At 42.4% G+C, this 23287-nt stretch overlaps 1 protein-coding gene across 4 annotated transcripts in view; it reads left to right on the top strand.

The window, feature by feature from the left end:
• The window catches only part of IQCK (IQ motif containing K), a 210094-nt gene that overhangs the window by 23683 nt on the left and 163124 nt on the right, over positions 1-23287 (top strand). For 3 of the 4 annotated variants that reach the window (XR_012161133.1, XM_073362277.1, XM_073362281.2), the window contains exons 5-6: positions 9937-9989; positions 10133-10210. Coding sequence is in view for 3 of the 4 variants with exons in the window: in XM_073362277.1 (XP_073218378.1) it covers positions 9937-9989; positions 10133-10210 (131 nt within the window). In the remaining variant the exon portion in view is untranslated. The remainder of the gene's footprint in view (positions 1-9936; positions 9990-10132; positions 10211-23287) is intronic. The other variant, XM_073362280.2, reaches the window with a different exon arrangement.

Genomic DNA, 23287 nt, shown 5'->3' with positions numbered 1-23287 from the left:
TGTTATGGAACAAACAGGCCACTGTCAGTGTGAAAATCAGGCCCACATGGTGTCATCCTCTTTAACCACAGCATATGTTGCAGTGCGTCCCACTGAATCCCTGTTTGTGTTGCAGCCCTCAGTCTAAACTGTTCGTCATAGTTAAACCAAGCCATGCTCCTAAACATATTCTATGCCCACCTGATTATATTCATATATTTGAATAATACTGGGCTTCTGTCTGGGTAAGCCTCTGCAATAATGCCTGCATATATTAAGAAGGTGGCTTCCCCAATTTTCCTATGTTCTAGCCATTCTTGGCCATGTCATGGCCCTGCTTGCTCTGCCCTGGCTTACTGTGTCAGCACCTCCCTGTGCAACAATGATAATGTGTTTATATATTCAGCTCTCAAAATGTTATCTTTAGTAGTACCAAGCAGGTGAACTCCTATTGGGTGAGCCACCCCAGCATAACCGTACTCACAGCTGACCATTGGGGCACTCTTAGTGCCCTATTGCCCGCAGTCAGCAGTTCTGTCTCACAAATTCACATTCCCTGTCAGTGGGTGAGTTGTAGGGTGCTCAACAACCTCCGTCTCCCTGCTAAGGGTTTCCACCCGTTGGTGAGGGTCCTGCCCTGCCTGACTATTGTCTGTCCCCCAAAGTCGAGCCCATGTTGGGTGTCCAGTACTGTCACATCCAGACCCCCTCCCCCACCCATGGAAGCTCCCAGCTGCTGCAATAACTGAAGGTTAGCTTGTTACAGTTGTGTAATGCCATTAGTCTCTGTAGATGGTGTGTATAACTCAGACATTCCCGACACAATTCCTAGGACATCAGCTCCCTCCCATAACCTACTGGCTTGTTCTGTTACCCCACTAGTTTTGATGTCTCCTGCCCTCTAGGGAGAGGGGGGAAGTGACCACCTTCCCCTTCCCCATTTAGGTCCTCCATGTGGAGAATTGTGCAAGTTCCCTGAATCCCCAGTGAGGTCCCTGCTACTGTTACACATTGCTGCATTGGAGGGAAGGGAATCACTTTCACACTCTGCTCCTGCAACCTCCTTCTGGGGTTGATTACACTCACCCCTGCCAGCCACGTTGCTCCCCTGTCCTGCAATCAGTTTGTTCAAATGTCCTGGCTCTGGGCGACCCTCTAGACACTGTAAGCCTTGTAGTGCAATCTGTTGTCAAGAGTCAAGGAGAATGAGGATGGAGTGCTGGTTCTCAGCTTTGGTTAAGACAAGGTTATTAGAAAGTTTGGCAAGAGTGGTTTGACAAAGTGGAGTGCAAGGGGTGAAGGCAGCACTAGAGAGAGTCTAGGATGGAACTGAAGGAGAACTCCAGACAGAGATTATAAACCGTTCGTTCAATGGGTTTAGAGACAGCAAGGAGATGGGGTAGTAGCTGGAGGGGCAAGTGGGGTCAAGGATGATTTTTTTTTTTTTAAGTGGAAGAGACTAACACATGCTTGTATTGTAAGGGGAAAGAGCCAGAGGATAGTGAAAGGTGAAGGAGAAGGGTAAGGGAAGGATGAGGATTGGTTTGAGAGAGATCAGGATATGGGATGGAAGGGGATCACTGGGGCAAGTGGTGGCATTAGAGGAAAGTAAATGAGAAACTTCTGCATCGGTGACAAGGGAGGAGAGAGTTGTAGGGCAGAAAGGGGGAAGGAGAAAGGGAAAGTCATGTTGTATTTTGTCAGTTTTCTCTTGAAAGAAATTGGCGAGATCCAGTGCAGAGAGAGAAGTAGATACAGGAGTTTAAAATTGGCTGTTGCACTATAAAGTCCAAATAAATAATAAGAAATTCAACAGCGTTAGTATTAAGAATAACCAACTGCTGTCTGTAGTCTTAGACTTCAAGCTGATATGAATATAAAAATAGGGTGCAAAAAACTACATTTTTAGATTAGAGATGAAAGAGAACATCATGTCACCCAGCGTCTCGCCCTGCTGAAGCAGGATTTTTCCCTATGGTATGTTTTTTCATGCTTTGTCCACTCTGCTTTCTATTGTTGTCAGTAGAGGGACTTTTTCACCTCTTCTCACTTGAGAATTGAGTGATGCATTCATTTTTCAGAATAAAAATTTAACGAAATTTAAACATTTTTCTTACATTATTCTGACATTCCTTTCAGGTTATATACAAATAGCCACAGAAAAGGGAGGTTGTGGCTGGGCTCATGACAAAATATATTACATTAAAAAAGTACAGTATATACAGGAAAGTGAATGGAATTGTGGTCACGATTAATTCATCTAGACATTAGCAATATTTTTGTACTTAACACATAACATATAATTATGTGGCTAAAGAATGGAAAATGATTCCTGTGTATAAATAGTTTATAAACACATCAGCAGGTTAACAATACACAATGTGCAGACGTTTCCTGTGTTTGTCCTGAACAGCATAGGAGGAATGTGCCAAGAGCAGGTCAATTTATGTCACTTTTTTCCTTCTAAAGCCAGGCTGCTGTACAACCACAAATTTCACCGACTAACACTGATAACAGTTGCATAGCATAGTGGTTTTCAAACTTTTTTTCTGGGGACCCAGTTGAAGAAAATGGTTGATGCTCGCAACGCAACGGAGTTGAAGATGAGGGGTTTGGGGTGTTGGAGGGGCTCAGGGCTGGGGCAAAGGGTTGGCTTGCGGGGGTGAGGGCTGTGGGGTGGGGCTGGGAATGAGGGTTTCAGGGAATGGGAAGGGGCTCTGGGCTGGGGCAGGGGGTTGGGGTGTGGGAAGGGGTCAGGGCTCTGGACTGGGGCTGGGGATGAGGGGTTTGGGGTGTAGGAGGGGCTCTGGGTTGGGGGGCCTCAGGGCTGGGGCAGGGGGTTGGGGTGTGGGAGAGGGTTAAGGCTCTGGGCTGGGGATGAGGGGTTTGGGGTGCAGGAAGGGGTTCCAGGTTTGGGGGTACTCAGGGCTGGGGCAGGAGATTGGGGTGTGGGAGGGGTCAGGGTCTGGGCTGGGGCCAGGGATGAGGGGTTTGGGGTGCAGGGTTTCCAGGTTTGGGGGTGCTCAGGGCTGGGGCAGGGGATTGGGGCTCAGTAGTGACGTGCAGACTTGCGTCCAGCAGCTCCCAGCCAGCAGCACCGCCAGGGTGCACCACGGACTGCGCTGTGCCCTGGAAGCGGCCAGCAGCAGGTCTGGCTCCTAGGAGGAGGTGCACAAGTGGCTCTGCACGACTCTCGTCCTCAGGCACCATGCCCCCAGTTCCCATTGGCTGGTTGCCGGCCAATGGGAGTGCAGAGCCAGTGTTTGGGGTGGGAGCAGCACGTGGAGGCCCGTGGCCCCTTTGCCTAGAAGCCAGACCCGCTGCTGGCCACTTCCAGGGCACAGCACAGTGTTGGAAAAGGTAGGCACTGGCCTGCCTTAGCTGGGCAGCACCGTCTATGGGACTTCTGACATCCCGGTCGGCGGTGCTGACCAGAGCAAGGTGACCCAGAGCCTTACATGCCACGGTCCAGTAGTAGTTGCAACCCACAGTTGGAAAACACTGGCATAACGTAAAAAAACCTCATAAAAGGCCAAATTCATCCCTAGTATAACTCCACTAACTTTAATAGAGATACACCAATGATGATTTGGCTGATTGTTTTCAATGGTGACTGCACCACTGTTTTGATTAGTTACTCTTATATTATTCATTGCAGAGGAAAGAGTAAATTACTTAAAACAGAGTGAAGGGTAGATAATTAATGCCTTCCTGTCAAAGAAATATAGATTTTACTTTCTAAAGCAGTTCACTGTATGGTGGATCCATTAAACAGTGTCTAGTTTAATACTATGACTTAGAAAAACCATAGTATAAAGAGATCGAGCCAAAGTCTGCCAGTTGGTTTTAGGTATAATCAAGGTCAGGACTTGGCCCTCTAGTTCAGATGTTAATTCTTGATAACCTAACAGAAAGCTCTCTTGTGAAGGAGCTGGTCTTTTAGAGCTCAGAGCTACAGGGTGTTCTGATGTTCTAGGAACAGCGTCTGGTATTGTCATGGCAAGCCCAGGAAAATTCCTCTGGGAGACTTCTTTGTTTCTGCACATCCAGATGCTGGAATGGAAATTAGCTGTATGTGAACCCTGAGAATTTTGCTGTGAAGCAGCTCTGGGCTGATAACGTTTTACCATTATGCTTTTCCCCTCACCTGTTTTCTAAAATATTATTCAAACTTTCCTCTGTCCCAGGGCCATATATGTATGTCAGCATATATGCTTTTTATACTCTGATTCCTGTGTCAGGTAAAGACCATGGGCCACATCACACCTTCCTACGGGAGGGAAAGACTTACCAGTAAAACTTATGTGGAATTTCCAAGGTATCATCCCTTTCACTTGCAGCTCTAGCTTTTAACCTCAGATCTGTGGCTACTTAGCCATATGGATGCCCTGAGTCTTTCACTTTGGAGAACTAGCCCTTCACTGCTGCTCCTGATCCCCTCTCCTCCTATTGGAACATTCCACTGGTCCCCAGTTCATGTCTGTGCACTAATCCCCTACCCTTTAGGAGAAGCATGATGTACAACAGCTTTTTCTCCATCTGTCCACACCCTCTAACTCCTGTGGCAGCTCAGTTGCATCATATTTGTGCAGAGGAAAGGAATCCATGGATTTAGGATAAAGGGATAATATGGCAAGTAGGCTCCATTCTTTCAACTATAAAATCTTCAGATACAGATCTGTTGTATTTTCCCAAGCAGAAGGCAGAAGCCTTCTTCTTTTGGTTCACTTAAAACTAGACTTGAAAAAGCAACAAACTCTGGAGCCTCCCGGCTCTGCATCCCTGGATTGGGAGGATTCTGAAAGAACACTTCCTTCTTTTTGCTGAGAGCCCTTTCTTTGTTTAGGGTTAGGGTGGAGCTTAGCTGGAGATTCTCTTTTTCTGCTGGCATGCTGAGTAGCTTTTCCAAGGTGGGGAAGCTGTCTGCCTAGTTTCCTTTGAATGGAGTTAAGCCCTTTCCTTCTTGACTGTGTATGATGTCTTAGTGTGGGTTATTTACACATCATAGATTTCACCTACTCCCCTCTCCCAAAGACCCCAAGCCCCTGAGTGCACCAAGCAAAAGCTATACCTTCCCCCTCCCCCAACACACGCACATCCGTTTGCAGGACAGAAATGGCATAATGTGGCACCACCCTTGTTCTCTTGCATCTTGAAAGACTTCAGGTAGCAAGGACAGATACCACTTCATGCACCAGACATATAGGAATTTCAGAGGGACAGGGTCTGTGACCAGTGTGAAGTGGTTCCCTAAGACATAGTGGAGGGCCTCAATCAGCTTAACAGATAAGCGCTCCTCCTTAGTTGAAGAGTAGGCTTTACCTCAAGGAAACAGCTTTCTACGTTGATAGGGCACTGAGTGCCTCTGTCCCTCAGAGTCTTCTGAAGCTCCCGCTGGGTACTACAGATCTTTACCACACCTAATGCAGGCCAGTGCCTAATTCACACCATCAGGCTCTAGGTCTGTGCTTTAAAAGCAAATATGACCCACCATCCATGAACATTCATTTATGCTTTAGACTACAGGTGCTCTGTTTTATAATTATTGTTTAGGGTGCCTAGAATCAATGATTCAGGTGAAAAACACGGTATCATTATAACTATAAAATTACCTCTATTTAAAGATGTTTTTCTAATTCATAAAATTTACCTATTACCACCTGTAAGTTCATCTACATAAATTATAAGATTGCATAAATTGAAGCAATATACCAACACAATACTAACTGGGGAACGCAAAATGCCCCCTCTGCAAAAGAAAATGTAAAGCCCATCTCTAGCATCCCTTAGACAAAAATGAGGTCAGTTTTGAAGGTAAGCAAACTCAAGCTTTCTCAGATCAACAGGGCCTCAAATTCCAGAACTGAGAACTGCCCAACTGAGAACACCCAGTCTGCAGACCTTGGACATTCAGGTTTCTGAACTTTTAGAAAGAGCACCTCTGCTTCTCTCAACTGTTAGGATGGAGCACAGAGAGACAATCTCTAGAAAAATGAGGATCCCAATTAAAACCCATGCTTTGAATTTCACTTGGAAACATACACTGTGCAGCATTGTGTAGCGTAAGTAAACAGCCACACTCTGCACACATCTTTAAGGCTAGCCCCAGGCAGAGCACTCTACAAAATCCTGTCTGTTGGTGACAAAGGCTTGGATAACTTTGAGGCGGTCTGCATTCAACAGTAAACGTCACCACCTCTTTGCCAAGCAAAAATTAAAAATAGTGCTCTTGACAACTTCTGTTCCCTCTGAATCCAAGAGCTCCCCAGGATGCCAAGCCAGCTGAAAGGTGGACTAATTCAACAGGCAGCCTTCATTGGCAAAGTTCCTAGTAGTCCTGGGATGGACTTTAAAAGCTGTCCTATACTTGATCAATAGTACACCATTGCTTCTATGACGTTTACAAGGTAAGGTTAAGGGGGTGCACACTCAAATCCCTCTGCCCTAAAAGATTTACAGTCCTGGCCCTTTAAAATTCTTCCTGTGTTGTAAAGGAATGTCGAGGGAAACCAACCTGTCAATTTTCTGGTTCACAAGCAAAGAATAACTTAGATTGTAACCTCTTTGGGGCAGGGGCTGTTTTTTGTTCTGTGTTTGTATGGTGCCTAGCACAATAGGGACCTAGTCCATGACTAGCGTGATAATGCTGATGATAACATTACTGATTAGAGGAGGAAGTCATGACATTAGCTGTCTGCAGCAATTTGCTGTTTTGAGGGCAGAGAAAGAGAAGGGGGGAGCTCACAGAAGGTGTCTTTTCAGAAATAGCTGCAAATGCGTTAGGAACTGCAAGTGCGTTAGTCCTTTTTCCTATGTCCAGTGCATCTGTCTGCTGCTCCCAAGGCTTGGCACGGAATCCTGCCAGTTGGTCCTGAATGCTACATTTGGCTCCGAATCATTAATTCTGCCCTATGTTCTCAGTTCCAGCTATGAAATCCTAATGCTGGCTGCTGCTTGTAATCTTGGTTCTTGAATCATTCCTGCTGCTTCTACAGCTAGGTTCTTATTCCTGTCTAGTGGTGCACTTAGGGCCAAATTGCTGTACATTTCTAGACCATGGGAGTTTTGCGGTTGACTTCAGCTAGATCATTTTTTGATCCTTAGACCTTAATCTTGCTTTGCGTCTGGTTCTGTGTCCTTCACCCTAGCTGTGTTTCACTTGATCTCTAGCTCCAAATGTTGCTCTTGATCCTGTGCATTTAGTTTGGGAGATTGCACCGCACATAGGGCTTTATCCTTGAATGTTAGTAATGTGCAATGTATTTGTGGACCGGGATGTTCAAGTGAAGGTCACACAAAGTTTCCACCTCTCTCTCTGGACCACCCTACGGATAATACTTTTAGCTGAGCAATGGCACAATACTTTGACTGTTCTGTGTGTGCCTGGGTATGCACAACACGTCCACGCTGGCACCAAACAAAAGAGCAACAACATTTCTTCCATTTTTTTTTTTCTCTGCTTCAGAAGTGATTCAGTCTCTCAGCGTGCCCCTTACATATCAGGTTGCTTGCCCATTTTAATAGTAGCTCTGGCAGCACTTGCTAACTGTATGGAATGAAACTTCAAAACTAAATAGTGCTGTAAATACGATTAGAAACAATGCTGTGAAAAGAAAAGAAATGTTGTCATTATGCAGCTTATTTATGGCTAGCTAATTTAAATGATTTTCAGAGCGTTTACTTCAGATGCCTTCTTTCATTTCCCCACAGTTATATTTTAGTGTTCTCATTAATACTGACTTTTAGAAAGATGCAATGTGTCTGAATTGAATAGTAATGTATAATTTAAGAGAAAATAAACTTTCATTTTACTATTGTGTATGGCAACAACAGAACAGTTTGTTTATTAGTGTCTAGTGCAAGTGCAGTAGAGCCAGCCAGTATCTTGAGTAGAAAAGTGGCATGTGAATTGCATAATATTTGCTTGCATTAAACATATCAAAGCAAAAGTTTCAATAATGTATCCTTTTTATAAGTACAAAAGTCACCTTTGTGCATGCATATCAGGTTTGGTATGATCTTTAATGTTGCCAACCAATCTAAAATTATCCTGGCCTAAAAACATTTTTAATGGAGTCACCCAGGTCCCTGGATTTCAGATTATACTAATGTTTGTTTTTCTAATGCTACATTGAATGTCCAAATATATGCAATTTTGCTTGGTTGTTTTTTTTTTTTAACCTTATTACAAAAGTTAAAAGGGTAACTTCCAGTAATGTCAACCCCAAGTATTCAAAAGTCATACATAAGTCAGGCCCCCAGAAATCATAAGATTGGCTGAAAAATTGAGTTTTTCAAACTCAAAAAAATGTTGAGTTCTTTTTATTTACCTTCTGTTTTAATTTTAAGCACTTAAGATTCAGCATTTTCAAGCTTTTCCCCTCTCCCAACTGTAAGGGCTAGAAACTTACTTATTTGTTAAATGAAAGTTGTGATTCTCACATGATCACTTGTCTCCAGGAGTTGGGGCTTCTAAGAAAAGCACCAACTCTTGCGAGACTCTCAAAAAACCCATGAAAGTTGGCAAATCCTATTTCAATGGTACTTTACCTGAGGGACTGAACTTATAGGACCAGAGTGTCCCTGGCCATAGTGCTGTTGCTTCTTTCTCCAGACACCACAGACAAGGGCTAGAGATATTCACAGTCTCTATGCTGCTCCTGTTTTCCTATGGATGCACAAATTTCCCCAAAGTGGGGTATGGTCCTGCTCCCCTTCACACCCGCCTGCCTACTGAATTGGTCAGGTGCACTGGGGCAAGAAGCTTGCCTCCCTCATCTCCATTGGATTGGGGCAGTTTCACACTATCTCCTATGTAAAGTTCTCGTTCAGTGCTATTATCTTGTCCATAATAGGGGCCCAATTAAAAAAAAAGAGAGAGAGACTGGAGTCTTGTGTATCCACTGGTAAGGTTTTGTATGGAAAAGATTGTTTTCTATACACAACAGCCAACATTACTTTATGTATCAGATTACTCTTATTTTAGATTAAGGAAAACAACAAAAAAGCGTGGACTAGATCATGGGATGTTTTGGATGTCCTCAACTTTTACTGATTTCAGTGGAAATTGAGGGTGCTCAGTATATTGCAGGAACAGGCTCATGTGGCTGAATGCTGCCATCAGATACATAAATGCAGCTCCTTGTGTCCTCTGTTGAATTGTGCTTGATTATACTGTGCTGAATTTAGCCTCTTAATTTTAAGTCAAGGGCATGAATTCTGCCAGGTATACTTGCCAGCTTGGTTCTTGGGACCTAGCACATTCTGCTTACTATTCTTCCTGTCTTCCCTTGTCTCAACAATGTCAGATTACAGCAAGCACGTTGAAGTTTATAATATACGTATCTTGTCTCCTGTTATAAGTGAATGGTAAAGCATTTTGTTACAGAATTGTGTAGTGTGTTTCTGAATCTATTCTTTGTGTGTGTTGCAGTGATTTGAACACTTTGATGTGCCATGTTAATCAAAAGTGAGAAAGTATTTATGTCAAAGTGAAATTCTTTGAGGATGAAAAATATGTCATAAGTAGGTTAAGGAGACATTGTAAGTCTGAGATAACACCTTTGAACACAATGTATAGTAATATACAGTTTCTTACATCAAATCCATTAATTCCTTCAGTTGAAAAGACCACCATTTGGAAGGAATGATATTGGGAAGGAATTTGTTATAACTGCAGTGCAACAAGCATCAAAATCCTAGTGTAAATGTCAAAATGGACATATTTCCTTTACTCATCTTTAGACTTGGCTTGAAAAGTGGTTCCACAAATGACATTTCTACAGCTTTGGCTAAACCACAGATGCTTGGCAGTTGCAAAATTAAAATAGACACAGTAATGTACTGTATATTTTATTTAACAATGGCAATCAGCTTAGCTGCAGTTCCTCAGCACTAGTTAAAATGTGTGACCAGTCAAAAGGTAATAGTTTCAAATTCTTTATCTTCTATCTTTAGAGAAAAAGGACCAAATTTATCTCCTGTGATTTTCTGACTGAGTGGTTATACAAGTAAGTTAATTCTGTTTCTAAATATTAACTTTGTTGAATGATTCAGCAACATAAATTTATAAGTAGAATAACAACAATTGAGATTAATGTTGTTGTTTTCCTGTTAACTGTATTTTAAAAAATATATATGATATAATTATCAGCCAGAATCCAAAGAGGAAAGATGAGCCATTCACAGAATTCTTCTCCATCCCTTTTGTGAAGGACTGGCTAAAGGACCAGTAAGTATTATGCAATATTCAAACAGTATTTTTTTTCTTTTTTCTCATCTTCCCCCTAATTTCCCCCCTCCCCAAACAACAGAGCTTAAATGTGTTAAAATTGTCCCCCTTGAAGTGTCCTTCACCATTCTTGCATAACAAAGGGTCTTTGTGGTGCTTGTTAATTTGGTAGTTATAAGATATTTTGTGCCAGGATCATTTGCACAGAAAGGGTTGTGGGAGTGCTAAACATTTCATTATTCTAAAGTGCAGGGAATTTCAAATTGCCTGATGGTATTATGAAAATCCTTATACTAATGAACAAATAACCCTGGTTTTAAATATTGCTTGCTAATGCTATGATTAGGAACCTCTTTGAGGTTTAGAAATTTGTTCCTCCATACTGTGACCAGCTTGTTTAAAAATCCCTGTAGTAACACTTGGCATCGAGATGCATTTCTTCTGCATATTATTCATGATTTTGTATCTAAGAGATGACACTTTCTGTTTCTGGAGTAAAGTGTTAATTGTCTCCCTCTTCAGCTTTCCCTATTACTCCTCCAATACAGGGCTGTATCATAGTTTTGGAGGAATCTTTTTCTTCTTGGTTGCATGATTTGTCCAGCAATGCAGCTGTTGCTTGAGAAAAGAATGGGGGAGTGGGGAGGGGAGATAACAGCCCACAATGAAGGAGTAAGAAAATTTTATGGCCCAGATTTTCAAGAGAATTCCCTTTTAAGCACCTTTAATGATGTGGCCAGATATGTTGCCAGTGGAAGCTTTTGGGTGCTGAGGACTTTTTTGAAAATCTGTCCATTTCATTAAGATGCCAAAATGGGAGCTGAGCTTTCTTGAAAATCTTGCTATAGGGTTCCACTTGGAAAAACCTAGAACTCTGAGTCACTGCCTCAGAGAGAGAATAGCTCCTTGATGTTCATAGGCCTTTGAAGAGAGCAGGGTGAATGAGAAGTGGACACTCAAGCCTGGTCTATACTACACTGTTAGGTTGATGTATGACATAATTACGTTGACGTAAGCTGCCTGTGTACACACTACGCCCTTGTCCCACCCATGTAAGTGCCGTACTACACCGACATCATAACTCCAGCAGGCGTAGAGCTTATGTCGATGTAGTTAGGACGTGGTGTCTGTGTAGACACTGTTACTTACCTCAGCTGTTGAGTATCTTGTCAATTTCAGGGCTCCATGCTGGAGCCCTGAAATTGACAAGAAAACTGGGCAGCTAGAGCCTGGCTGCCCGCTTCCGGAATGGAGGCAAGTAGCTCAGGAGGCTGCCCCCTGCCTTGCTCCTGGCGGGGAACAGGGAGGTGAGAAGCCCAGATGGCTATCCCTGCTTCCAGTTGGGAGGTAGGAGCCAAAAGCCTGGGGGGCAGCTAGGCTACCGGTGTGGAGCTGCGCAGAGCTGTGAACTCTGGCTCTCAGCCCCCCACACAGCCAGTGGGGGTGCTCCTGTTGAGGATGCACATCACCGACAGAAGGAGAGTAGCAGCTGTAAGTCGACCTAACATAGGTCAACTTAAGTTTGTAGTGTAGACATGCCCTCAGACACCTAATACAGAAATAACAAGTTTCTTCACACTTCCCTGCCAATGTGGCTCAAACCTACCTTAGATGGACAACTTCTAGGGACTAATAAATTTCATTCTCCATACCCATTAGCTGCTTACTATCTCAACCAACAAGATTGCCATTTCAAGCGGCAATTTTGAGATTTGGATGCTTGCTTTAAACTGGAGTGAGACAGTCATACTAATTGCATAGAGGCTACTGAACAGCCATCAGATAGTATCATATTTCTGTTATAACTGACATGGGAGTTGGAATTTTTGAAGGTGACTAAGGTCTGGTCTACACTATAGAGTTAGGTCGACTCAAGGCAGCTTACGTTGACCTAACTCTGTAAGCGTCTACGCTAAAATGTCACTCCCACCAATGTAACTTGTTTGCTATGTTGACTTAATAGCTCCATCTCCACGAGAGGTGTAGTGCTCAGGTCGATGTAGTTAGATCAACGCAGTGTCAGTGTATACACTGTTTTACTTACGTCGACTTTAGTGGCCTCCAGGAGGTGCCCCACAGTGCCCCAACCTGACCGCTCTGGTCATCATTTTTAACTCTGCTGCCCAGAGGCCAGGTGGACAGGTACACACATCTCCCCTTTAAAAGCCCTGTGAATTTTTGAAATTCCATTTCCTGTTTGCTTGGTGTGGAGAGCTCACCTAGCAAGTACCCAGCTGACCATGCTGGCTCCACGCTGCCTGGAGTACACAGGAGGTGGTGGATCGCTTAGGTCTGTAGGAAGAAGAGGCTATGCAGGCACAGCTCCAATCCAGCTGTAGAAACGTCATTATCTATGAGCAGATTGCTCAGGGCCTGGGGAAGAAGGGCTACAAGATGGACCACAGCAGTGCCGCGTGAAAGCCAATATGCTGCCGCAAGCATACCAAAACGCAAGGGAGGTTAACAGTCGCTCTGGTGCGGAGTGCAGACATGCTGCTTTTATAAAGAGCTGCATGCCATCCTCAGGGGAGACCCCGCTACCACTTCCAAGAGCCCCATGGATACTTCATAGAACTGGAAGGGACCTCGAGAGGTCATCTAGTCCAGTCCCCTGCACTCAAAGCAGGACTAAGCTCTAGACCCCATCCCTGACACGTGTTTGTCTAACCTGCTTTTAAAAATCTCCAATGGTGGAGACTCCACAACCTCCCTAGGCAATTTATTCCAGTGGTTAACCACCCTGACAGTTAGGAAATTTTTCCTAATGTCCACCCTAAACCTCCCTTGCTGCAATTTAAGCCCATTGCGACTTTAGGGGAGCTGGAGTCACAGGCCCCCAGAGTGAACAGTGAGGAGGAGGTGTTGGATGAGGAAGAGGAGGAGGAGGAGTATGGGGGACAGGTGACTGGGGGATCCAGTGGCTCAGTGAGCCAGGACCTCTTTTTGACTCCAGAACAGTTGAGCCAATCCCTACAGTCCAGTATGGGCAAGCTTGATGCAGGGGAAGTAACCTCTGGTAAGTATGCAGTTTGCTTTGATATTGCAGGGACACGTGTTCATTTACTCTTTTTAAATCATGCTAGAAGAGGTAGTGAAATAACCAGTAGAGGTAGAGTTGCTATCTGCTTCTCATTCCCCTATACAGTAAGACAGAGTGGGCCCTGCAGAACCTGTTTGTGCACCAGGATAGCCCATGAATCCTCCATAGAGATCTCAAGGAAACTTTCCTGAAGGTAGTCTGCAATTCTCTGACAAAAGTTTCTGGGGAGGGCTGCCTTATTTCATCCACTGTGGTAGGACACTTTCCCATGCCATTCAGCAATTACTTCAGCAGGCGCCATTGCAGCACACAAGCTAGCAGCATATGGACACATGCAGCAGCTTTTCCCTTTTAGCCTCCATTACCCTCAGGAGTGAGATATCAGCTAAAATCACCACTGCCTGTGGAAAACAGTGCCAGTATTCAGTTCAATTGCCCTATTTGCATATACTCATGCCTGTGAGCGATTCTTCCCCCCCCCCCCCCCCGTTATTGTCCCAATTCACCCCCTTCTTCCCCGGGTCGCACTATGAATCCCAAGGAGGAAGGGCCTGGAGGGTCTCTACATCCACACCAGCAGAGTGTCCGATGTAGAGAGCTGTAGCTCACAAAAGCTTATGCTCTAATAAATGTGTTAGTCTCTAAGGTGCCACGAGTCCTCCTTTTCTTTTTGCGAATACAGACTAACACGGCTGCTACTCTGAAATCAGCCAGATAAGGAGGAGAAAGAAGAGCATGTAGGATGACATGTTCCAAGAGATCCTGCAAGCCTCTGGTGCTTTGGATACTGAGCATATGGCTTGGAGGATCACCCTTGCAGACAGAATGGACAGGGATAGAGCGGAGAGGAGAGGAGAAAAGCACAGGAAAAGGAGACAGACATGCAGCAAGAGATGTTAGTACTTCTCAAGGAGCAAATAGACATGCTGGAGACAGTCAGGCCAATGAGGGGAGGCAAATGCCACACCTGCTCGAGGCTTGCAGTTTGTGGGGCCAAGCCCCTCCTCCCTGCCCAAACTATGCCCAAGCTTATAAATCTTATTTTTGATATAATGTGTTTCTAAATTGGTCTGCCTAAATTTTGTCAGAATAAGAACCAAAAGCTGTGTCCAGTTTCACAAGTTTCGATGAATACATTTTAGCTTTAATTCTAGAGAGCTTGCCACAGATGAAGCTTCACAATTGTTTCCATCTGTAAGATGTACAGTAACAGCAAAAAGAAAAGGAGTACTTGCGGCACCTTAGAGACTAACCAATTTATTAGAGCATAAGCTTTTGTGAGCTACAGCTCACTTCATCGGACACTCTGCTGGTGTGGATGTAGAGACCCTCCAGGCCCCTCTTCCTTGGGATTCATAGTGCGGCCCGGGGAAGAAGGGGGTGAATAAATTTGTTAGTCTCTAAGGTGCCACAAGTACTCCTTTTTCTTTTTGCGAATGCAGACTAACACGGCTGCTACTCTGAAACCAGTAACAGCGAAGGAATCTGTAGGTAAATTCTTTGGGGCAGTTACCGTATCTCCAACTGGATTTTGTAAAGCACCAAGCGAACTGAGAAATATTTTATCATTATGTATTAAGACCTTGGTTACTAAAGCAGTTTTAAAAAATAAAGATGTTGTCCTGATGACTGTCTGTCTGAGGAACATTCCCTCAGTTATAACAAGCAAAAAACATTATTTTAAAAATGTAGAAGGTTCCCCTTAACAGATTGCTACAATTAAACCCTTGGACTCTTTCCATACATATGCAATAAGAGCAATGCAGTTACCTTTCGTTTGCATTTTCTCAGCAATATTTCCAGCTGAACTACCCTGAAACCCAAGCACAAATAACCAAATTATATAAAATTCAGGGGTCATGTCATGTCATGAACCCATTGGCATTCTGATTTTTAGTAGAGATGCAATTAGGGTTATACCTGTTCATCATTTGTTTGTCGGGCTTTCCAATGCTCTAAAGCAGATTAGATAAATGTGTGGGGGAAAAGCAATAGGATAAATCTATAATGTTGTTGTGCTGTGAAAAATTCTAATATGATGAGATTCTCGTGTAATATTAATTTAGAAATACTACAGCTTCATTCTAGTTTACCTTCCACATTGCCAGAGAATGAAAGGCAATAGCATGCAGTTCTCTGTTTGCAACTAAACCTGTGTAGTTTCCTCTGTCCTCTACCCAAGGTCAGCTCGTGCATAGGTTTCTGACTGGGGTTACAAGAGCTGTACAAAAAGAACAGGAGTACTTGTGGCACCTTAGAGACTAACCAATTTATTTGAGCATAAGCTTTCGTGAGCTGCAGCTCACTTCATTGGATGTAGCTCACGAAAGCTTATGCTCAAATAAATTGGTTAGTCTCTAAGATGCCACAAGTCCTCCTTTTCTTTTTGTGAATACAGACTACCACGGCTGCTACTCTGAAAAGAGCTATACAGTTTTTGTGAATTAACAGTAATATGCAGAACATTGAAATTATCTATCTGCATTTTTGCTTTTGTTAAAAAAAATGTATATAGTAGTATCCACTCAATATTGAATTCCAAAGAACGTATTCCCTGTTGGCATTGTTGGAACTTATCTGTGTGTACTGAAACAAATATAGAGAGATGGGGGAAATAAATGATCATAGCCTTTATCATAGCTAAATATTTCAGTAAGATATACTGGTACATAAATGATTGCTATTGCAATCATTGCTAGTTGAATAATAAATGATTGCTAGTTGCTTTATGTAGAGCATATATATCTATCTGTGTTTGTATATACAGATTAGGTTTTTTCCCTTCTCCTCCTTTTAATATTCTAATTAGGCAAAGTCTGCTGGTCTCAGCTGCCTTTACAGTTGACTTCATTGTCAGTTCTCAGCTGGCCAATAGGGGTAATTTTGCATGGGTGGCTGACTTCTTTCTTTCCATAATATGCCCAGTTCCCACAGGTTTTGCTTCGTGCACACTGCAATATTTCATTGCTCTGTCACTAAATCAGTCACGCTCTGCAACTTTCAGTATACATTTCATTTGGACTACATGTGTCTTTCTTATAGCTTGTGCTTTAATATGTTGATATAATAAGCAACACCTTTTCTAAGAAAAAGCAAACAAACAGTTCAATATGGACACTAGTCCAGCCACACAGTTCTGATTACAGGAATGTGGCAGGATTAATGTTGTTATAGGAAGCTTAATTTTTTTATTTCATGATTTCTTTTTTCACTTTAAACTGTGCAACATTAACATTGCATTGACATAGTATTTTTGCATTTAGTTTATATATAAAATAGTTACACTGTAATTTAAGTTTTTTGTGAATGAACTTTCTCTTAGAATAATGAAATTTGATCTACAGTAGAGATTATCAGAATTACTGTGGGGAAAATGGAAAAATATTAATAGTGTACTTTGGCTTCCTAACAGGTTATATCAAAGATTACTACTGCTAATCCTTCATGCTTACAGACTATAGGGTCTGATCCAAAGCACACTGAAGTCAATGGAAAGATTCCCACTGACTTCAATGGCTTTGGATAAGATTCATGTGCCTTTGATTGAAGAGTCTCTTTCCATCGAAGGCTGAAAACACCCCTGTGAAGTAGGGAAGTGTTATTAGCCTCATTTGTGTACAAATGAGCAAACTAAAGTGTAGAACTATGGGAACTTGCACAATGTCATACAACATATCTGTGGATCCAGTAATAGGGCTTAGGGCTCCTGACTCCCAGTCTCATGCTGTAACCACAAATTCACCATTAAAAACTCAGAGTTCTACATCAGAAGCAGACACAGTGTTGTAAGGGGAAAATCACTATTTCATAGTTTTCAGGTTGAAAAAACTGACCTAGGACAAAGGCACATGACACTATTTTTTATGTAATGATATAGGTATGCATACAGATAAATATAAAACCAGGGCATTTTAGCTCCCATCCACACTAGACCTAGAGACACCCAGGGGGAACAACAGCTGTAGCTGGAAGGAACTTGCATGGACCTGATTATGGAATCTGTTTCTAGATCTGTATGACTCCTTCCCCAGAGCATCCAATGCCACCATATGAGCTGAAGGCACACAGTGTAAATCAGGGCTATCCAGCCTCCCCATTCTCAGCAAGATTGAGAGGGACCTGTCACATTCCCTTTCTCCCTCTCTAATTGGGGAGCAACAGCTGCAGCTGAGAGGAGCCTTCATACCCTGACATCATTCACTCAGTTCTGAAAGTTGGTCTCTGGATTTTGTTTTTCCCCATTTGCTCTTCGATTACTGTTGGTTGGTGGTCTCCCTTCATCCTAACCCTCTCGTACCCTTGCTACCATTCAACTGCCCTGCCCCACTCTCTTGCCCATTGTGCTTCTCTCCCTCCACCTCTAGACTGCCTGACTTTCTAACATTTAGTCCCACACTCACTCCGCTTCCCTTCTCACCCCTAAGGCCACTTTGCTTATTCATTATATACCTGTCGTCCACCCAATGACTGTTTCTTGTCTTTTTATACTGTAAGCTCTTGTGGGCAAGTATTTTGTCTTCCTATATATCAGTACAATGCCTAGCATATTTTCTTTGCTACCACTGTATAAATAACAATAATAAAGTGGGGGAAATTCTTCCTCAGCTTGCCCCCTTTGGAAACAGCCAGACAAGTCTCTTCTATATCATGAATGAAACTACGTGCAGTAAGCATGCTATTTTGGCAAATACATTGGAATTGCAATAACTGCAGGGCTAAACTGTTAAGTTGTCAGACACTGTAGATGTCAAAAAATGCTCTAGAAATCTGGCCTAGATAAATGCCTGTGTTCTACATGTGTATATCTGTACTTCAGTGAATATCTAGAAAACCCCTGAATGAGTTAAGACTGAAATTTGCATTTTGATTCTTTCCCCTAAAAGATTTCCTACCTAAAATGCAAAGAAAGCAGAGAGTTATTTTAAAAAATGAAACACTCTCCTCCTTCAAGGCTTAGGAGCTTTGCACTTGGCTGTGTTCAGACGGATACAAAAGCTCAGGTCAATGAATTCTTGAAAAAAGCAATATGTAAAAAAAGGGGATTGCAGTATTTGATCATTCCTGTCCTGGTTGTCAGCTATAGGAAGGAAAAACTGATAGACAGGAGAAGACTTTGTGAAGCTTTACTCCTGACAACTGTCTAAGGCTGCTGGTATTCTCCTTCTTCAGAAGGCCAAACATGATTGTTCCAACATTCAGAGTCTTTCAAAGGAGAAATACCCTTCATAAAATGGATGAGGAATGGGTTTTTAGCTTTTTATATTGTGAGGTATTTTTCAAATCATTTCTTCTCAATCTGGTGTTTTGGTGTTGCTCCAAAAGACAACTAATATTCTGTGTTTCTGCAAACTGTTGAATGAATGTATTGCAACCTGTTACAAAGAAACTGTCTTGCAAGGTCTCTGTGCCCATTCCACCAGGTCTGTGGAAGTGCCCAAGGGATATTTCACCAAGTCCCTGTGTAAATCCATTCCTCTAAAACCATAGAGTCTTCATGTAGTATTGAATGCATTATGTAGTTAGTGGTGTTGTCTGGATTTAAAAGTTAGTCACATAAATCAGTGCTGCAGTCTCCTTTGGATTAAGTGATCCTCTCTCTCCTTTTGGGATAAATAATACTTAATAAAATCCATTAACTGCGATTTCTGGAGACATTTCATTAAAAAATACTTTTTAATTTTCCACGCCTCTGCATTTCTGGATTCTGGGTAGGCACATTAGCAAAGCACCTACAAAGGGAGCTGCTGTTGCAGTATTTCCAGACTGACTGGCAGCAGGAAATACTAGAAATGTCATGAGAACATTTTTTTTTTTAAATATTTCAGAGTCTGGAGGTTTGTCTAGTTCAGATCAGCATCTGAACTTTTGAGTGCTTATAAACTTTTTTAAGCAAAATTGTGTCTGTCCCAGATTCATTTATGTGTCTGTTAACCTTTTGTCAGTTCCTGTGACTTTTAGAGCATGTGCTTTCCAGTGCAAGGACTTTCTCTTTATATGTGTTTGTAGAGTTCTCAGCACACAATTTGGGGCTTTATGCACTATTATAATATAAATATTCAAGATTAATAACCATAACAATCAATCTGATAACAATATATGTTGGTCTCCTTTATATAGCTATGGATACCGTGTTAAGTCACATAATCCTAGTTCAGGTCAAATTGTTTTTTAGTGTGGCAATCCCTAAAGCTTCAAGAGTGTAGCTATATGGAGGCAATAAGGCCCTTATCCAGAAATTGAATGTATATTGAAATTCCCCTGTATCTGCACACAGCGTCAATGGGAGTCTGCAGACAGCTGGGATTTCCTCCCAAGACCTTTTTCCACTCGGTGTCCCAAGCAATCAGTTTGACTCAGGATTTTGTCACTCAGGTATTTTTATTTGGCATACAGCAGTTACACTGAGTTGATCAGAGGTGGATAATAGGGCATACCACATCCAAAATCACACAGAAAACCTCTTCCTTTATATACGTTCCCAGATTTCCTTGCACTTACTGTACATTGCAATACACATTTCGGGATTGACTTGGTTACTTTGTAGGAACCAAGTCCTGTACAGCAGTCTCTGTCCATGCACTGTCCATCTACGACTTACTCTTTGCCTCATCTTATGTTCCATTGTAAATGGTTCCCTGGGTGTTCTGTCTCTTAGCTTACTGAGCCATTTACCTATTTTAGCACAATCAGTTAGTTTCCAGCCTACTGATCCATTTACATCCCTAATCCTGTCTCCCAAGAAATGAGACCTTACCCACGTCTAATTGCTCATGTCTAGCCAGGCCTACACACACGTGCTGCAGTGTACATTGATTGTATGCAGGTAAGACTGGGGCCTGAATTTGGAGATTTTCAGTTGCTGTTAAGTAATATATTGGATTTGAGTGCAAAGAGCAATTAACAAATGTTGAATTATACGTGGTGAAAACTCTGCATGATAATACAAGCAAATAAAAGAGGAGAGAAAAATAAAATGACCGTTAGATTGTAAATAGCTCAAAGAAGGGACCAGATCTGATGTTTATACAGCAGAATGGGGCCTTAAACCTGATTGGGGCCTCTGCGCATTATAGTAATACAGATATTGGGTACCTATAGTATAGGTCAATGTGCTTACCAACAACCACACACATCCCACTATCCTGACATGAAGAAAAGGAGTACTTGTGGCACCTTAGAGACTAACGAATTTATTTGAGCATAAATAAATTTATTTGAGCTACAGCTCACTTCATCAGATGCAGACTAACACGGCTGCTACTCTGAAACCTATCCTGACATGGATGCTTTTCCCCCCACCCCTTTTTTAAGAACAGGACTGACATTATGAAAGCAAACTTCTGAGTTCAATATAGAAATCACAGATATAAAACTGGGAGCTTCGATAAGAACCCTTTGTAATATTTCATACACTTTTCTAACACAAGTGTGCAGTATTTCTTCTGCATACTGAATTACATCTGCATAATGTTATGTAAATAATAGATATCTCATTATCGGGATCCTTACAAGCCTGATTCCTTAGAAAGCAAAGCACATCCTTCCTGACATTAAAGATTCTTCTGGTCAATTCCTGCTTTATTTTGGTAAAATTTGGTAAAGTGTGGAAAAACTGTGATAATAACCAACACGTTATTCAGAAAGATTATTATATTGTAGCCATTTTTAATGTAAAACATATTCTACATTGTGTATTAAGAATTGGCTTTTAAGACTCTACATGATTTGAAGCTCTTTTATTTTGAAATAAACAGAATACATTTACCGTACATTTGGTTATCATTCAAATCTTCTTGGAGTGTTACAGCTGTCTTCTGCCACAACTGACATATTCCCTCTTCCCCGATTCACTGTTGATGGGTGGCTGCCTCTGCTCATATTCTATTTTTATTTGACCTGAAGCCAATTGCATATATTCCAGTGGACAGAAATGGACCTGGCATGACTTTCATTCCTGTTCCTTCAAGCTAGTCTGCTGAAATGATTGATATTTCCTAGTGACTGCCACACTGAAGATTAAGTCCTTTCCATTTTGCTTGATTTACACTGGCTTTCTCAGATTTGGTCTTGGATGGCAAACCAGATAGATCCCCATTATTTAATAACAAAAGCAGTGGAGTGGCTAGAGGTACTGTTGCAAGACTACACTCTGCTTTTTGGAGATGCCATTCTGATGCAAAGGAGTCTAGTGTTCCATTACCAGTGAAAGCTCATTGTTTTTCTGTATACCTGCTGTATTTTAAAATGTATAGGTTGGTGTCCTCATTTGCATTGTTTAAAATAGAGACCTTTTCAAAAAGATAAATCTTAGAACAACAGGCAGGAGTCCATCAGCAAAAACAGCACAGTCTCTAAATTCATAGATGAACACATTACAAAAGAGAGCGACAAGGTGGGTGAGGTAATATCTTTTATGGGTCCAACTTCTGTTGGTGAGAGAGACCTGCTTTCGAGTTTACACAGAGCTCTTCTTCAGGTCTGGGAAATGTATTCAGTGTCACAGCTGACTACAAGGTGGAACAGACTGTTTAGCATAAGTAGTTAACACATATTTCAAGGGACCATTCAAGGTGAAGTGGCCTGTTAACACCTCTGCAGTCATGGGGGGGGAGGGGGCAGGGAAGCTGGGGGGAGGGGAACGGAGTTAGTGGATTATACATTGTTGTAATAAACCATAAACCAAGTGTTGCTATTCAATCCATGATTTTTAGTGTCCAGCAAAGTTACAAATTTAAGCTCCCAGGCTCATCTTTTGAAGGTGTTGTGCAGGTTTCCTTTGAGGATGAGGACTGAGAGGTCAAAGTGTTTACCAACAGATGATATGGTGTTTCTGTCTTCTATCATTTTAATCTGAGAGTGTAATGATTGTCTGGTTTCACCCACATAGTTTTTATTTGGGCAGTTAGTGCACTGGATGAGGTACATGACATGCCATGATAGGCATGGGTAGGACCCATGCATCTTGAAAGCTATGTTGAGGGCAGTGTTGATAATGGTAGCAGTGGAGGTTTGTCTGAAGGTTTTGCATCTGTTGTTCTGGCAGAGTGCCATGTTCCGGAAGAGTGCCATGGCCAGATTCTGCCTGGATTCCCTTGTTTGTGTATTTTGGGAAGTATGTAGACGCTCCCTGGGGTGGGTTCATGGGGAATGAGATTGTAGAGTTTCTCTTGGAGTTGTTTTGGAAGGATTTGATGATATCCTTAAATTCCTAGTTAAATTTCGGTGTGGTGTCTTCTTTGAGTTCTTTATAATAGATGGTGTTGGAGAGTTGTTGGTTGGCCTCATTAACATAGTCATCATGGCTGAGGACTACGATGGCGCCTCTTTTGTCTGTTGATTTCATTACTATCTAGTGGTTGGATTTCAGGGGCTGTATAGCTGTCCTCTCAGCAGTGACGAGATTGTGGAGAATCTGATGTTTGTTAAGGATTTCACAGTCAATTTTTTTCCAGAAAGCAATCAATGTAATGATCAAGAGCATGGTTTCATCTGCTATGGAGTGTCCATTCAGATGGTTCGTTTTTCTTATGACTGGTGAGGACTGAAATTGTGGGCGGTGTCATCAACTCAAAAGCTTGTCTCTTCCTGCTATTGTCTGCATTTCTCATGTCCCAGACACAGATTGCGATTTTCTTTCATAGAAAATAAATGAAGGCAAAAATCTCAGTCAACAGGATGTTGAGCACAATTTGTTCCTGTGTACACTGACTGTAGAGTTGAGGTCAGCTTTGTATTAGTTAATAATTAAGGTCATGCATGGACCGCACGTATCATAGGCTGGGGAAGTCTATGCCAGGCTATGCTGGGGGCCACGTGCTGCTCACCTAGCGCTCTGGGGCTAGGAGCACTCAGGCTTCAGTGGGGGAAGGAGGGCGGGAGGGACAGGTCCTCAGGCAGAAGGGGCAGGCCAGGCTGGGGGTTAGTCTCCCTGAGCCCATAGTTCACCCACCACCCGTGAGGCCATGTTCTAACTCGATGTACTTCTCCAGTGAAGTATTCTCCAGAAAAGACAAGCCCTAAGACAAAGGTCTCAAAAG

This window comes from Lepidochelys kempii, chromosome 10 (assembly GCF_965140285.1).
Source record: "Lepidochelys kempii isolate rLepKem1 chromosome 10, rLepKem1.hap1, whole genome shotgun sequence".
Taxonomy (NCBI): Eukaryota; Metazoa; Chordata; order Testudines; family Cheloniidae; genus Lepidochelys; species Lepidochelys kempii.
This window is presented reverse-complemented; position numbering and strand designations above follow the sequence as displayed.